This window comes from Pipistrellus hanaki (genome assembly GCF_964339955.1).
Source record: "Pipistrellus hanaki genome assembly, chromosome: 7".
Taxonomy (NCBI): domain Eukaryota; kingdom Metazoa; phylum Chordata; class Mammalia; order Chiroptera; family Vespertilionidae; genus Pipistrellus; species Pipistrellus hanaki.
Window position 1 is genome coordinate 73,016,967 of NC_140509.1, and position 18,482 is coordinate 73,035,448.

Sequence of the window (18,482 nt, forward strand, 5' to 3'; positions counted from 1 at the left end):
AGATTCTGTGATCCCTTTCCTTCACGTGTTATAAAGTAAAACTGTATTAAACTGTAAAGCCAGGATGAGAAAGTTCACACAGTTCTCCATCTCCTCACTGTGACTCCTTCAATGCCACTTTAGTAACATGGAGTAGCATGTTTTTGTTTTCAAAATTATTTTGGAATATAATGATCCCTGCCCCTTCCCACTCCCAAATAACTTGTTTGACCTTACCTCTGCTTTCTCAAGTCCCCTCAGAAGGTGCTTTGTCTTTCTAGGGGGACACCCAGTACAGAGTTTGGGGGAGGGCAGGCAGTGGAGGGAGCATTGCACAATTGAAGCAGGGTGTGTGAGAGCAGGGAAGGCTCAGGAAGTCCCAGGACAGCTTTGCAATAGGCAGTGTGGCATCCTTAGAAATGCAATGTGAAGCCTCTTTTTGCAAGTTACAATATCTGAGGGATTCCACTTTTAATTATCTTCTCCTACTTTAGTGTTATTTCTCTCTCCACACGTAAAGAAGCAACCTGGGACTCAGTTTGCTTTCTTAAGTATTCTTCTCAATTCACTTTACTGGTAATGATTGAGTGTTGCAGTGTTTCAAGTAACTAACACAAGAGCAAACAGGACAAAATGTTCCTTTTCTTTGAGGAGCTGAAATCATCTTAGACCTGGCTACATCTCCAACTGAAATGCTACTCAAAGGTATATTTATTTTTCAGTCCTTTGAAGCACTGCTTGGGTAGTGGGTCAAGACCTGATTGTTTTTAGAAATACAGACATTTTCCCCCCTTCAAACTGATAATCAGATCACTATATGTCTTTACAAAGTTAGGCTTCTGTATTTTCTCATTTTCTGTAACTTTGTCGTCAAAACATAAAATTAGATAACTGCAAAAATTTTCTTATCATTTTTACAGAGTAAAAACACAATAAGTTTTCTTATCATTTTTACAGAGTAGAAAACCAACCATTTTCTATGGATGCTGCAGTTGGTTCAGCAGTCATTATAACGAACGCAAAGCCTTTCACTTCTACCTAGAGACGTTATAGACAATTTTAGGGAAAACATTCACACAGCCTATACATACGAAAATACTAAGTCTAATTGGGTAGGTTACTGACACACGGTTGTTAATAGTGAAACAATAAGAATGGCAGAATCTTTGGTTTGATTATTTGTTTACTTAAACGATAGCTCATTGATGGATGATGCTATTGTCTAAATGTGTCCGATCACCTCTAAGTCATATGTTGAAAACCTAACGTCCAATCTGATGGTGGAAGAGGATGGGACCTTTGGGAGGTACTTAGGCCGTGAAGATGGAGTCCTCAGATTTGGGAGTAGCGCACGCACAAAAGAGGCTCCAGAGAGCTTCCTAGCCCCTTCCACCAGGGAGGGCCCAGTGAGCAGGTGCCATCAGTGAAGCAGAAAGTGAGCCCTCACTAGATACCAAATGTACCAGCACCTTGATCTTAACCTTCCAGCTTCCAGCGTGTCATCTATAACTACCCAGTCTCTGGTATTTTGTTCTAACGGGCCCAAAGGGACTCAAATAGAGAGGAAGCTCTTCTACTGATTGCTTTCATAGGCATTTCCCAAAGGGACTTCATCGAACCTGAAACAAGTGATGCTTTTCCATAGTAATTTACCTTCAGGTTTATTGACTTTTAATTATTCTTTGCTTGCCAATTTAGTCTGTATTCACTTATTATGTAATTGACTATTGCTTGTTCGGGGATGGAAGGGTGGAGAGGCAAGGAAACTGATTTTGGTCCTGAATTTCAAATTGCTTAGGCATGTAGGAATGTCTATGCCCAAACAATCTATTTTGATGATTATGGAAAGGATAATTTTCATAATAAATCTGGAAAACCTGGAGACCTAGAATAGCATATTCAAATGGTCTTTTCTTTTCTATAAATAAATAACATTTTGAATTTGATTGGATCATATGGAAATACAAATTAAGCTGTATTCTCCTGACCCTTTCACATGTTGCATATTAAGCCCTGCTTAAAGTACTCTACAGTCAACAAGTGGAAATATTGGTTTACCACAATTATTCATACTTTCCCTCATATCCCCCTAAAAACTCCCAAAGTTTAAAAGGAGACTAGAATGACAATCAAGAAAGCTAGAATTCATTTGCATGAAAATGACTCACTTTCCTAAACTGGCTCTGCTTGTGTATGTCTTTTTGGAATCATAAATTATTCTCACTACTGGTTTGGATAAACGAAAATCAACTTTCCTGTAGTATTTAATGTGAGTTCCTAAAGTGAGTCATGACCATTTTTTACTATGGGGAAAAAATCACTAAGGGCAAACATAGTGATAAATGGGACCTGCTTCTAAATAATTACCACATGAGGAAAATCCCTTTGATGTTAAATTCCAAGTGTTTTTCTTTTTCTAGTTTCCTTTTGTTTTATTACCCTACTACTTAAAGTGTAAATAGCATTTTTCCTTAGTTTTACATTGAAAGTAGAGACACTGCAGAAACCGGTGTTGCTCAGTGGATAGAGCATCGGCCTGCAGACTGAAGAGTCCCGGGTTCGATTCCGGTCAAGGGCATGTACCTTGGTTGCGGGCACATCCCCAGTAGGGGTCGTGCAGGAGGCAGCTGATCAATGTTTCTCATCGATGTTTCTAACTCTCTCTCTCCCTTCCTCTCTGTAAAAAAGCAATAAAAAAAAAAGTAGAGACACTTACTAAACTATTATTATTATTATTTTTGTATAGCATTGTAGAGGAGAGGCAGTACATGGACATGATTGTCACTGACTAGCTGTAAAGATAAAGGTAAGATATAACAATTCTTTTATGGATCATAAATTTTTTCTTCCTTTTCTTTATTTTTTAAGCTTGGAGTTGGCTGAGCTATTGCAGAACTATCTCTGGGGAATTTGGGACCCACCAGGAGTGTATATGATCTGGGGAGAGAGAGCCTGTTTCTCAGCATCCACTGACTCAAAGATGTCTGTGGTATAGTATCCATATTTAGAGGAAGCTTAGTTACTGTCTTTGGGCACCACACAATTTATCCAGTGAAGTGGTGCTTCCTGCTCCACCATGGACTTACTTCCAATGGCGGCAGCTACAGAAAAACAAGCGGGTGGGAACGGCTGCATGTTGCATTCTCAGACTTGTGCACGCAGGAATTAGGGCCTCTATTTAAACTCCTTCCAGGGAAGGACATGGATAATTTCCTCTGAGAATAGTCTCCAGTGAGTCAACGTGTGAGCAATGGCACAAGGAAAGGAAATCTGTTGCTGAAGTTAATAAATGGGCAGCAATAATATCAGCATCTGTTTATTGTGCTTACCATTTCAAATACACCTATGGATGTATTATATCATTTCAGATTTTATTATAAACATAGATGACTCTGTAAATTTTTAATTATTAAATTAGTTGAAAAGATATGACTCTTGCTTGAAATCTATTTGTGATGAAAATTCTATAGGGATAATTCAATAATATATCAGTTAAAACTTAATTAGCCAGAAAACATTGATCATCAAAATGATTACTCAGCTTTGTTTAAAAATACTTCTAATATGCATTTTCTAATTCTCTGTTTTTAGATGATTTAGTATCTTGGATTGTCTAAACATAATTTTGAACAACATTTTCCATTTCACACACCTATTGATAATGGAAGTGTAAGATATTTTTCCAACTTTGTTTTTTTTTTGTGTGTGTGTCTTCTTTTTTTGTTCTTTCATTTTTTAAATATATATATATATATATATATATATATATATATATATATATATATATATATATTTTTTTTTTTTTTTTTACCTGTTTAGATGATGGTCATGTTACTCCTTGAATTACCTGAGAGGCAGAATGGGCAAGAAAAGGTATGTGACGATTAAAATACTGATGTTGAAGTAGCTGGGAGAAAGTGAGGCACATTTGAACAAAGTTGTTTTGGCAGTTCTGATAGAAAAGAAATGTTGATGTTTCTTCCTGCAGCAATACAATTCTGAACAGAGACTCAGGGACAAGATGATAGTGCTGGAAAATATCCTGCTCACACTGGAGGAGAACTGAGTTGAGAGCCAGTCCACAGTTATAAAGGATAAGAGTAATACAGAACTCTTCCCAGGAGCCAACCTTGCAAGATTGGTATTTTCATTTCTTTTTTGAAATGGGGAATAGAAGCTCTGAGAGACCACACAACTCTCCCAAAGGCACACAAGATACAACCAGTCAAATGACAGAAGCAGTATGTTAACATGGGCTGTCTAACTTTAGCTATGGCAACTTTCCTACCTTCTTTTATATCTCCCTTTGTAGGAATCCTCCTCTATTCCTAGCATGAGCCATATTTATGTATTTCTTTTTTTCCTTCTCAATGTTCCATGGCAATGTTTGAAAACCATTAGTGTAGATAACGTTCAATTTAATAACATCAGAGCAGTGGAGTTTAATCTGTATACTTTGAGAGCCTATACATTTCTGCCTTTGGGAAGAGCAAGTTGGGAAACCCAAAGGACACTGCTGTTAATAAGGACTAGTTAGGGATATCACCTTGAACTCTCAGAAGTGTCAGAGCAGTTAAGTGATTTGCCAGTGGTTAGCACCTGGGACTGGAATCTAAATCTGCTGATAGAACAGAGAGACCTCCCCTTAGATATAAAGCAGAGTTTGGAGACCAGAGCAAGAGTGGGGATTAGACATAGACAGATTTAGGTTGCTTTACTCTCTCAAATTCTCTTTGTGCCAAGAATTTACCAGCCATCTGTTACCATTAACAGCTTACCGGATCTTAGAGACAGAATGAGAGCAGAAAGTTAATGCCTTCTGTGACCAGAAGTTGATCACAAGTTTTTTCTCAAAGTTGAGGAGGCTGCTAGTATAAAGGTCATAATGATTCCATGTGCTTAAAGATCTATTAAAGATGAAATTGAGAATTGCAGTTAAAAATTGATGCTACTTTTGTCTGCAGTTGTATTTCACCCAATGTATAAATATTAATGTTAGTTGTATTTTACTTTCCTTTGTAATACTTGTGCTTTTAAGTACCACATCAAGGCTTTAGATGGTGTGCCATTGTCTGGAGGACCACAGGGTAAAAGTCTTGTCGAAACACATGAGAAGACATCATAGCCACATTTTTGGGTCCTGGCTTATTTAATCCCCTTTCAGCACTGCAAATACAGGCATGGACTTTCCCAGTAATTGCTTATTGAAATAATGAAGACAAGGACAGACATAAAAAGATACACAAAAATAATTTGGCCACTTATGCTTGACTAGGTAAGATTGAGAACAAAGATGGTGCTTGAGACCAAACAAAAATTTTAGAACATGGGAATATACTTTGGTTATCCTTGGAAACATAAGTTGCACTTGAAGATAGAATTATATTTATACATTGGGACTAGATCTACTTAGTTGAAACACTTTTCTCCTGGGGACAAAAAAAAAAAAAAAAAAAAAAAATCACCAGAGGAAGAAACAGAAATACATTATTCAAATTGTTTGTATTTTGGAAGAGCAAAAGAGAAGTGGAAATGAAAGTAAGCCAATCAGTCCACATGACAGTGCAGTTGGTGGGGAAAGAGCCAGAAGGCCGATTCATTGCAAATTCTCCGGAAAGCAGTCATCTCTGGGGGGCTAGGGAGCATGGTGGACAGAGCAGCTGTGCCTCCTTCCATGACAGCAGGAAGGGTAAGGTGGGTCATGAGATTCTGTGCTGCACACCGAGGTGCCTCTTCCTGCCCTAGGCTGGCTGTATCCTCTGGGAGGCCTTCAGCTAAGGTGACTTTACTCCCCCGAAGAGGTCCACAGACTGAGAAAATATGGAGAAGTAAAGGACAGATGTTCATGATGTAGGGAAAACCAACATACAAGAAAAAATGCTAATTTCTAAGCAATAAAATAGTGCAATAATTTAGGAAGGCCTTTACATCTATGACCAGGATTTTGTTGATTAAAATAAGAAAATAAATTGAGTAAATATCTCCTAATACCCTCTAAATAAATATCCAAAGATGGAGTTGAAAAGAAACAAAACAACCAATAGAAATATCATATGTTCTGACTTACATAGGATGTAGAATTATCTTTTCTAATCCATGAGACTGCGAGAGAAACAACTTCCCAATAAAACAAAATGAACCAAACTTTAAAAACTATCAACAAATATATTTATTGTGGTGGCTTTCCCCCCTACTAGATACACCTTGTTAGAAAGTAGTATCCTTTTTAGTTCAGGTGGACCATTAAGCAGGTAATAAACTTGCTTCTCCCTCATTGAGAAAGAAAACACATAACTTTGCAAACATGTTATATTCTCCTTGCTCTAGTTTTTTTGTGTTCTATGAATCAGAATCTTCTAATAAGTATGACTTTGCTTTTGGAAGTAAGTTACAGGTACATGTTTACAGACTTATATAACCCAAGGGGTAGCAGAGGCTGAACCACACAGTGCTGACATAGACTGGAGGCCTGTTCCGGGGAATCACAACCCTTCACAGTTTCGGAAAGCACAAAAGTCATCTCCAACTCGATGGTTTCTTCCACAGTTTGCTTTTCTCCAGTCCCAGGCAGTATAGTTAACTCTAGGTGCACTCTCATGCTTCTTGCAGGACAGGACGCGGGCCATGGAACTGTTCTTAAAACAGTTGCTTCCGCGGTGATAGTTCTTAGGATTCCAAATGCCAGGCCCTAGCATTGGAGCACTTTCTAGATCTCCTGGACAAACAGTACTGTCCTTGGAAAGATGTGATCTCTTATTTATTTTGAAGGGATACTGTATCTTTGAATTTGCAGAATTAGCCTTTGCTTCTTAAAATAATACCTTGAAAAAATATATATATATTTTTTTAATAGGGAAAAGATGTTGCTTCTCCAGATGTCTTCATTAGGTTGTTAGAACTTAGAGCCTATTGGTAATTATGTACAAACGTTCTTGACTCTTAAAAATGCACAGAAGCACGTAAGATAACCGTTCGAAAGCATCCCTCCTTTGAACTTTGGGCTCTGTTGTTGTTAATTATGCTGGGATGAAGATGATACGGCTATTTGGAATGTTGTTTGGACCGAGCAGTGACTGACACGTTGTCCATTTGTGATCCTAATGGCTAGAGCACCTGTCCTGGGCATCTGGTTGAGATAGCAGCGTCACGAGTCTACGACAATCTCACGGGACCCTCTAATGCCCCGTGCTGACGGATACCGATTTCTGTTGTTTATCTTGGGCCTTTCGCTTCTTCTGCTGCTGTTTACTTTCTCGTTGTTCGGGGGTTTCTCTGCTGGGTTCCAGAGCTTTGTTATCAGGCACTGCATCCTTATTTTCTTCTTTATTAAGTTTTTTTCTTTTCCTCTCCCTTCCTTTTTTCCCTGAAATGAAAGGATACGCCTTTAAAATATACATTCAATCATGTTCTATTTGGTTATTCTAAGTTTTTTTTTTAAATGAGTTAATTTCCTCTTAGGTTGCATACTATACTCATAGATGCCAAATATCTACTACAATATTTAAATCATTCACTCAACTACTCTTTTTTAAGTCCATTTTATATTTCAAGCAATATAAACATGAAACACATACAAAATATAACGAAGCAATTAGTAGATAACAGTTCTGAACACTAGAGGGTTTTATTGTTATAAGTTTGGTAATATTTTACTTGATAGTTATTTATGGATATTTAATAGAAAGTTTTGAATATTTCTTGCCACATAAGAAATTTATTAGTGAGTATATATTATCTGGCTCTTATTAAGGCACTACTGTATATTCAAATTTTTCCAAGTAGCATTTACATATTTGCAATGTGTCAATATATCTGCATGCCATCTACTAGAACTAATTTATGTAACAAATATGCAAAAAAATAGTCCATGAAGAATATCAAGATAGCTGTACATACTTTAACATGAATATTTGTAGGTTGATCTTAGTTTCCAGGCGCAGTGGTGACTATAACACCAATAACCCTATAGTATAGGCTGTAAAGCAGGAACATTGTGCATCATTCAATCAAATTAGCCAATAATTATTGTATGTATATTGGCTTCCATGGAGGTCTCTGACATTAAGCTGGGTTTGAGGCAAAGATTTAAATCAGGTTCACACTATGAGGCATTTTACAAAGTGGAATCAACATAACTTTAAAGGTTTTCATGTGGAAAGGCATATAGTGAGGTAGACTGGAGCCTGGGTAAAGAACTGAATTTCTTTCTGTCGGCACTGGAGAATGGCTGAAGATTTTAGAAAAGAATAATATAATTAAAGAGCATGAGCCTGGCATCAAATAGGGTAGGTTGTTTTTATTTCTTTCCAAATAGTGAGTTAACTAGATATTTTACTACCATGTAGACATTTCACATATACAGTCAACAATGTAAAATAATTTCTGAGAGCATGATTTTAGGAACACCCATTAAAACATAAATCCCAATGAGAAATTACTAATTCAATATCATCGTAAATGCAAATTAAGAACTAACTATTCCTTGATGTAGAACAAATTCTGATAACTCATGTTCCCACCTACAAAGCCATGTAAAATTTGATATTAGTCTCTGTCTACAAAAAGCTGCTTTGGACAAAGGTATTTTGGGGAAATTATTTGCATGAGAGAACCAAAATATTTTCATGTCCTGAAATAGGCTGCAAATATTGAATTCAGTGGTTTGGCTTTCCTTTCCTTGAGCTCTGGTTTCAGTATCCCAGGGAGCAATATTATTAATAGTGCATATGTGTACTCAGCCAATACAGTCTCCTTGGATTAATGATTTTATGCCACAACTAGCTTTGTCTGAGACTATATTTATAAAAGCTTCCAGTTACTTTATCAAAACCTGCCTTGCTAGGCTCAACATAACACACCTCCAAATTCTGGATTGTGAAAGGACAGTTAACAAAAATGGGAATTCAGACCACTGTAAAGCAAATATCAGATTATTTTGGATATGTAAAGATGAACAAAAAATATTAGAGTTGACTATGAGGCCTGATGTAGCAATCTCCTTCTTCTTTTTGCTTAAAAGAATATGTCTGGATTGATAAGATTCTGTGGAAGAAATCCATGTTTTGTTTTGTCTTGTTTCCCCCCGCCCCCATACTGACTTTAAATACTACACATTGGAAGTGTTGACTTGCACTTGGTAACTAAACAGAGAAAACTGAAGAGTAAATTTACCTTACTGAATATGTAGCATAGTTTAATTTTCATCAATCCTCACCAATTGAAAGAATGAAATGCTTGTTTTCATGGTATGTGCTTGGTTTTCAGAAGGACATGGCCACAGAGGTTAAGTTACATAATATTTCCATTTTGAGGAGCATTTTGGAGGTGTTCAAGTTCAACTCTAAAAAAATTGCCCGTGAAAATCATTCCAAAGTTGCATGAAAACTACTGACCCCAAACAAAATGTTACTTTTTATGGAAATCATCCAAAAGTTCAGTGTTTGACATTGTTCTCTTGATGATGATCCAACATCTTACAGCTGTGACCCCAACCATAATGTTTTGAACACATAAGTAATAGGTTGTTTTTTTTCCTGGTCATAGATTGATTTATATGTTTTTTAGCCACTTGTGACAACATACTCAACTTACAGTGCATTTCTGCTTATTAGCAAGCTGATAGGATTATTTCTTAAGACAGGCAGAAACATTTTTGGAAGTAGCTTGCATTATAGTTTTATAATCCAAGGAATAGCTATTTAGTCTGGGCGGTGAGTGAAAGGGGAGGCTCTAGTAAAGCAACAGGAAACTAGCACATTGTACATTGTTGTTGCCCAACAGAGAGCTATTGCACAACAGAAAAATGGGATTATTATTTTTTACAGGCCATGTGTTCGTGGTTGGAAACGCTAACTACCCTTTTGCATAAATAGTATATTTTCCTCTTGTCCAAGAAATAAAATAGAAATGCAGAAGAGTGGCTGTAGTCCATTAAAATTCATGTGCAATTTGGGAAATTTTGCAAGGTTTTCATTAGAGAGGCCTCCTTTTTCTCTTCTGGTGACTTTTCCTTGATGTGGTCAATAGTTATATATATATATATATATATATATATATATATATATATATATATATAATTTTTTGGGGGGGGTGATTTTGCAAACTAAGCATTCTGGTTATTACAATCTTACATGTATGTTTTTTGTATTTTCATTCATTGATTATGTGTGTGTGTACATGCACACATGCCCCAGAATTGGGCTGTAGATTGTTCTTATGATTAAAAGAATGTTCATCTTCCCTTTAAAAAAAAAAAAAATATATTGATTTTTTTTTTCAGAGAGGAAGAGAGAGGCATAGAGAGTTAGAAACATCAATGAGAAAGAAACATCGATCAGCTGCCTCCTGCACACCCCCCACTGGGGATGTGCCCACAACCAAGATACATGCCCTTGACTGGAATCGAACCTGGAACCTTTCAGTCCGCAGGCCAATGCTCTATCCACTGAGCCAAACTGGTTTTGGCTGTTCATCTTCCCTTAATGTTCTAGTGGTGTTTGGGTAGAAACCGTCAAAAGGGAAACGCCCACTAGTAATCAAGTACAAGTCGAGCTCCAACAGGGAGGCACTCTGGGGTCATGTTGTAGACCACGGTCTTTAGAGTCAGAATAGCATGGTGTTCAAATTCTAGGTCTGCCACTACTGTTGTGTGGCTTTTGGCACTCACATTGTTGGTATCTCTCAGAATTAATTGCCTGATATTTAAAATGTAGATAATCATTAATACTTGTTAAACTCTGTAAGGATTACACAAGATGCCTGGCACACATTAATCACAGGAGAAGTGAAAGCTAATGTCATGAACTCATTCCACAAACATGAATTAAACCTTAACTCCATGCTGAAAACTGTGCTAAAACCTGGAGATACGAGAGAGAGATGGAGACAGACACAATGAGAGTCACAAGCTAATACTGAAATAGAGCTATGCACAAGATCCTTTTGGGAGCACAGAAAGGAGAGCATTGAACTCTGCCAATGGAGATGGACAAAGACTCCCCAGATGGGGTGATGTTTGAGCTGAGCCTTAAAGAATGGGTGCGAGTTTCCCAGGACGATGAGGGAAGAAGGATTGTGGGGCAGTGTCAACGGCAGGAAGGCATGCAAGGACAAAGTGAATCTGGAAAACTGAAAGTAGCCTTCCTGGGTTTGATCATGGTTTATATATAGGACATTACCCAGGAAACTGGAGCGATAGACAGGACTCGATTGCCATATTGGGAGTTTGTCCTGAGGACCAGTGGTACTGAAAACTGGAGCAAGGAAAATATCAGAACCTGAGAGCAGGGCAGAGTTTCAGTGTTTCTGTGACTAGTGTAGAAAGGCCAACAAGTTGTTTTGGGATAAACTTGGTTTCCTAGTTCATAAACACTTCTGTAAGTAATAAGAATCCATACAGGAGTATAGGCAGTGACTAGTATTCAGACCACATAGCCACATATTAGTTAAGATTTTGTTGCAAACCAGTACCACACGATTGAATAGGTGATTGAGATTTTGAGGATTCTAAAATTAATGTTGAGTGAATACAAAGATAGAGTCATCATGTAAACACTTCCTCGGGCCTTTTGCAGACCAGGTTTCCAAGCATAGATGGCTTTTAAAAATGCAGAGTTTTAGGCCTCACCCGTGGAGATTATGATTCAGTAGTTTTAATGATGGGCCCAGGAACCTGTAGTTAATGACAAGTTCACCCCCATTCTATTCTGAGATCTATTCTATTCTGATGTGTAGCACGTTTAAGAACCATAGCTGGAGATCAAAAGAAGATCCAATTTCCTTAAACATATACTCTTAAAATTTATTTCACATCATATAATTTCTCATTTAATCTCTCTTATATTTTCCCAGTGGATAGCAAATATTTTTGGCTTACTGTTGCTACTAATACTTTACAATATATTTTTATTGATTTCAGAGAGGAAGGGAGAGGGAGATAGAAACATCAATGATGAGAGAGAATCATTGATTGGCTGCCTCCTGCATGCCCTACACTGGAAATTGAACCAGGGCTTCCTGGTTCATAGGTCAACACTCAACCACTCAGCCACGCCAGCCAGGCATGTTGCTGCTAATTTTTAAGGCAGGTTTTCTGATTAGGTACATTTGACATAGTTTCCTAGATACAAAATAAAAATTAGTTACTAATTGTATTTTTAAAACCTGTTCAAATAGAAATATGAACTAGAAACCATAAAGATGTAAGAAGAAAAAAAGAGAGAAGAAAATGATGAGTTGTTTTTCCTAAGTTTTATATTACGATAAATATTTAAGTTCCAAATGAAAATGGAAACCATAGAAAATGCTCAATAACCCTTTTAATTGTAACAAGGTTATGAATAAAAAATATTACTTCAATATAATCAAAAATAGAATTGATTTATTGAAAATTACTTAAAATGTAAATATCAGTGCATGATTTTCTGGATAGTTAGAAACATCTGTCTTGTGCGTAGGTCTTTAGAAAAGCTACCGCTTAGTGAAATTCTTAAAAGACACCACTAAGGGGAGCCATTGAGCTTTAAGTAGCTCCAGTTCCAAGACAAACCCATTTTTTTTTTCTCTCAAGAAGCTAAAAATGTATCCCACACTCTATTCTGAGAACTAAATATCACTGAGTTTGCCACTCAACCCAATTAAATAATTATCCCATTCAAATTTAATTTTTCTGCTAGGTCTTTTCTCTTTATTGGGTATGGGATAAAATTGTTGAACACCCATGGCTTTATACACTTCAAAAAGGCACACATGGTGTGAAAATGCAGTTAATGTGATGATTTTTTAATGTAGACTTGCACCGGATTTTTATGCATAGAGAATGAAAAGCCCGACTTTTGTTCTTTTTAGTTACATTTGCAAAGGCAGGGGAATTGCTACATTATAAGTACTTCAGCAAATTGTATAGATCGATATATATTTAGAAGCATTTGATTGGTGGTTTATACGTAAACAGAAGAGCTTGACAATGGTGAACAGCATAGCTGAAAGCCAGCAAGGCTACTTCCTTCTAAGCTACATTATTACCAAATGGAATTGTTTTTGAGAAATGCATTCAAACCTTTTGTCTTTCGTTTGCGTTTCTTTTAATAAAATAGAAATACTTATTTCAACCTAGAAATTTATAACAGTGTGGTGGAAATTTAAATAATAGATAACTTTAAAAGGGGAACTTAATCTCTCTAAATTGAAATGTAAAGCTACCTGAATTATCTACTCCATCATTTTAACACATGAATTAATTCAACTGCATTTCTATTTAACTTCCAAGATGTTTCTGATTGGTTATTCAAAGAGAAATAATTTGACACATCATTACACACCCCACTAGATGTTCTTAATTTGGGAAAATTACCATCAACCCATTTTTGCAAAGTTAGCTCTGATCATTAAAACATATTAAGATGGAAATAGCATTTTGCCACCAATCGAAAAGAGCCAGTTTAAGAGATGCGTTCTGTTTGTGTTACATTCTTTTGGGAGTTCTGAAATAAGACTGTCTTGGTGTAAAACAAGGAGAGTAAACTTAAGGACGTGAAAGGATAAACTCAAGCTTCTTAACATGCCCGCAGGGTCCTTGCCCGGTGACCTCGTTTCTGTAGCCTCACACTTCTCCTGCACTCCACTCACCACAACCAACACTATTTATTGGCCCCGTATATTTTATACGTCAACTTAAAATGCCTTCTTTATTGCTTGCACTCACCCTAACCTTTTCCTAAAATATGATTCTATTTTTTTTTTTTTTTGCTCCAAAACTTCCAGTTTGTAACCTGCTACAATTTAATCAAGAGTGGGTGACTTGGAGATCTGCTTTTAAAAACAGGTAATGATAACAAAAATTTAATGAATAGTTATGCGTATCAGGCATATTTCTAAGCAAGAGCGCCGCGTCTAGAATCTCTATTATAACCCCCTTTAACAGATGAGGAAAATGAGGGCTTTTCACCCCCGTACTCCTCTGCTCCCACATCACGTCTCCATAGAGCACAGTGTGACCTGGCATCCTTGTTTTATTTCACACATAAGCCACTGGGGGGAAAAAAGAGACCAGGTGTGAACTTATTAAATAGATGTGCTTTATAAAAATTAAGGTTAAGAACTTATTTACCCTCTTGAAATTTGAATTTTCTGAGCAGCAAGTCACTCATCAGAGTCTAATGGTGTTTTGTGTCAACACCATTCAGTTACCTCATTCTCTACTCTCTTCTTTTTTTTATTGCCACAAGTATATTTATTTTTTTGTATTTTCACCCTCCCCCAACCAGGTAGAGGTAAGATACAATATATATGTAATTTGAAATTATTTATATGGTATATCTAATTTAGAAACTTTATATTTAAATAACTGGCACCATTACATTTTGAAATCCTAATAAAATTGTCAGAGATTTTTGTATTTTGTTACACATAAGACAAAAAAGGAGAAAGAAAAACTGTATGAATTTAAAATGTAAGATTCGCCGAAACCGGTTTGGCTCAGTGGATAGAGCGTCGGTCTGCGGACTGAAAGGTCCCAGGTTCGATTCCGGTCAAGGGCATGTACATTGGTTGTGGGCACATCCTTGGCAAGAGGCAGCTGGTCAATGTTTCTCTCTCATCCATGTTTCTAGCTCCCTATCCCTCTTCCTTCCTCTCTGTGAAAAATCAATAAAACATATTAAAAAAAATAAAATGTAGGATTCCTCTGATGTTTGAATGCAGTCCTATCAATTCATTTTACAGTAAACATCCTAAATATCAATAATCACATTAAAAATCTATATTTCCATAATCTGGATTAGCATAATGAACTGTTTTTGCCAAATAGAATACTTCCCCTATAAATCGATTATAAGAATAGGCCTTTATAGATTTTTTCCCCCCCTTCGGTTGTTTCCATAATTTCATTCCTCACTAAAGACTCATGTCAGATGTCTTAACAGAAGTTTCCACAGCCTTATCGCCCTAGGGAACTCTACTGCACCTCATTGCTCCTGTTATCCAGAAAGCTAGCCTGGACTGGACTCCTTCCCTTCAAATGGGACTCTTGAGTTTGAAAGAAACTGCTAAAGATATTGAATATTGCATACTAGATTATCTTCCTTTTGGAAATTCATAATAAAAGGATACTTACAAGTGCAAAAAGGAAAGAAAAGTACGCAGAAATTTCTTACTATTTGCAATATTTACAATGTACTCATTATAAAAGCAAAGGTTATTCTGTATTTCATTTTATGATATTTAAAAAATATACATTATAATTTGTATTACATAACTATTTTATGTTTAGTATTCTTAGTTACTGCTGTTTAAAAAAAAAAATTAGCTGTCAACTCTGCTACAATGTGCTATGAAAAAAAAAAAAAAGTATAGCCTGGCCGGCATGGCTCAGTAGTTGAACGTCAACCTATGAATCAGGAGGTCACGGTTCAATTCCTGGTCAGGGCACATGCCCGGATTGCAGGCTTGATCCCCAGTGTGGTGTGTGCAGGAGACAGCCAATCAATGATTCTTTCTCATCATGATGTTTGTATCTCCATCTTCCTCTCCCTTCCTCTCTAAAATCAATAAAAAATATTTTTTTTAAAAAAGTTTAGGACTTGAATCAACCACCTTTTGATGAAAAGTCCATTTGCAATTAGCCATTTTAGTGTTTCAGTTTTCAGTGCAAAATCTCTTAACTTGACTTTGAAATTCCATCCACCACACTAGGCTGGATTACAAAACTCTCAGAAACCAAATCACACACATTCATTTACATGTTGAAAATTTCTGGATCTAAGCATGTTTGTATATGTTTTGAACTAGATCTTTGGTGTTAGGCAATTGTATCTATTGGATAAGCATGTAAATATTCTGATTTTTAATTCTCTGTCTAAGGCTGTGTTGATGAATTTCATCTCTTGAAGCCAATCAAGTTTTGTTCATTACTCTTGCCATAAAGTTCATGACTAGTTTGTAAAATGATTATTATTGCTCCCTTAAGAAGAAATGACTATATTTTGATTCTATCATATACAGTTTATGAACTTCTAATGAGGAAACTTATGTGATACTGCTTATCTTCATTTTGGACGGTTGTGTGGCTGGCTCATCTGTTTCAAAAACCACTGGAGCCGGTCTGTCAATTGTTCTCCCTGAAATTTTGCGTTTAGCTCAGTCTTCTTAAAGCAGTAACGACGATATCAAAACTGAAGTGATGTGTTTATCTTTTTTGGAACTCCTACTCTACTTTGTCCCTTCCTCACTGCCTACCTCTGTTAAAGGGTGTGTTGATGAATTTCATCTATTGAATCCAGTCAAATTTTTTTCATAAGGTAGCTGGCTGCTACCTTATATCTCAAGGTGGAGAATATGTGTGAATAGATGAAATGTTTATGTCAAGTATTTCTTTCATACCATCCTTTAAAAATCTTTTTCAGTAATATAAATATTTAAAAACAAACAGTGAAATAACCTCTTTGAAAAATCCTATCATACATACATCGGCAAACCTAAAGTATGTAAGTAGCATCACGGATAGTTTTTTCTATGAAATTATTTTAAAGCAGAATACACAATTGTCAGTGATTTTTTTAAAAGAAGTCTGAAAAAACTATGTTTAATATTTCATTATTATTATTTAAAAAAAACTTTTCACATTAGTTGTGATTAGTTTGCCTAATTTTGTGTCAATTTAAAATTAAATGCAACTACTTTATTTAATATATCACTAATCATCAAATAAATTAAAAGTATTGCCTAAAGTATAGATTGCTTTGAAAATATGAGTCTTAAAAATATTTGTTTCCAGGTGAATTTTTACTCTCTTACTCTAAATTTGAGTTGACAATCATTACCTCAACCCAATAGCATATAGTAAAGTAATACAATAAAGAATGCTTAAATTTGTTAACTTACCAAATTCATTTACCTTAGGAAACCCCAAAACCTCACTTGTATCAATATTTGATTCTGAAAGTTAATAATATTTTTTTTCTTCCTTTCACTAGAGAGCACAGTGGTAGCTTTTTTTTTTTTTTTTTTTTAAATGCAGAGCTTAGAGTAACACCAGTATTTACATTCCCCTCCTTTTTTTCTTTAATTAGATATGTAGCCTCTCATATTTGAAATGCATGTTCTGGAATCTGTTTATGGTACACATCCACTAAATGACTCCCCATCTCCCCCCCCTCCCCCCGCCCTTTTTTTTTTCCCCAAGAGAAAGAGACTCACTAAGCCAAAAGCACTGTCTTCATCTTTGATGAATTATAGCTTTCCAATTAACAGGAAAGTCCTTCATTTCAAAAGGCTGAACAGAATGCTACTTGAAAATTCATTCCAGCTGGTTAACTTGAAGAACTGAAAGAATTCCAAAGAAAGAATATTCTCTTGGCATTTATCATTTGATTTTCATTTGGATAAATTTCCGTTTGCTCCCAGCACTTGTCTCAGAATTTTGTTCTTCTGAGACAGAAAAAGAAGTGTTGATAGCCATGTTTGACGGCGCTATACTTCCTCCCTTACCCAAATGGTCTACTTGGTGATATTGACGAGGGAGGGGTAGCCTCATACTTGCTGACACATGCGCAGTGATTGATTATACAATAAATGTTGATATTATTCTGATCTCTTTCATCATTTTATACACTAGTTGCCTCTGCTGTCTAATTCTCATTCTACCATAGCCCATTCTTCTTTGAAGTTTTTTTTTTACTGTTCTGTAAAGGAGGGGGGTAGGAAAGGAATGTAACTCTAATCAGGAATTACATCACAGGGAGAAAAACAAATTCTAAGTCTCTTACTTAGTGTGCATGACGCCATGATATTTTTAGTAAAGATGATATTTTTAATATAGCTATGATTTAATATTTTCAGCTATTTATTGATTGCCCATGTAAAGCTGATATTTTTTATGCACCTTTATTATATTCTCCAATGTTTTCAATTTTTTTCAGTGTTAGCTTTCTTTTTTTGTTATAAACTCTGTCTCAAACTAATGATTTTTTAACTAGTTTGGAAAACATAGGAAAATCTCACTTAACCTCAACTATATTATAATTTGTAAAAAAATAAGTTTCATTCATAATATAAATAAGATCATATGGAAGATAACGCAAACTTTATAATACGTTTTCTTCCTATTGGTTGCTGCCAATATCTGTTCTTAGTTAGAAATACTTTCTTTCCACATGCATTTTCATAACCAGCAGATAACTCCTTGTATTTATTAGTGCTTCATCAATAGCGGATACATATACTTGAATGGAACACAACTAACTACTTAAAATTTTTTAAAATAGTATTTTATCTTTCTTTAATATATTTTATTGATTTTTACAGAGAGGAAGGGAGAGGGATAGAGAGTTAGAAACATCGATGAGAGAGAAACATTGATCAGCTGCCTCCTGCACACCCCCTACTGGGGATATGCCTGCAACCAAGGCACATGCCCTTGACCGGAATTGAACCTGGGACCTTTCAGTCCGCAGGCTGATGCTCTATCCACTGAGCCAGACCTGTCAGGGCTAATTATTTGAAATTTT

The 18,482-nt window shown here is 36.0% G+C and overlaps 1 protein-coding gene across 1 annotated transcript in view; it reads right to left on the reverse strand.

Moving 5' to 3' along the window:
- Nucleotides 1-6,124: 6,124 nt before the first annotated feature.
- The window catches only part of RSPO3 (R-spondin 3), an 85,007-nt gene continuing 72,649 nt past the window's right edge, over nt 6,125-18,482 (reverse strand). The window contains exon 5 of the mRNA XM_084889668.1: nt 6,125-7,342. Within this exon, the coding sequence (XP_084745794.1) occupies nt 7,155-7,342 (188 nt within the window). The 3' untranslated portion in view covers nt 6,125-7,154. The remainder of the gene's footprint in view (nt 7,343-18,482) is intronic.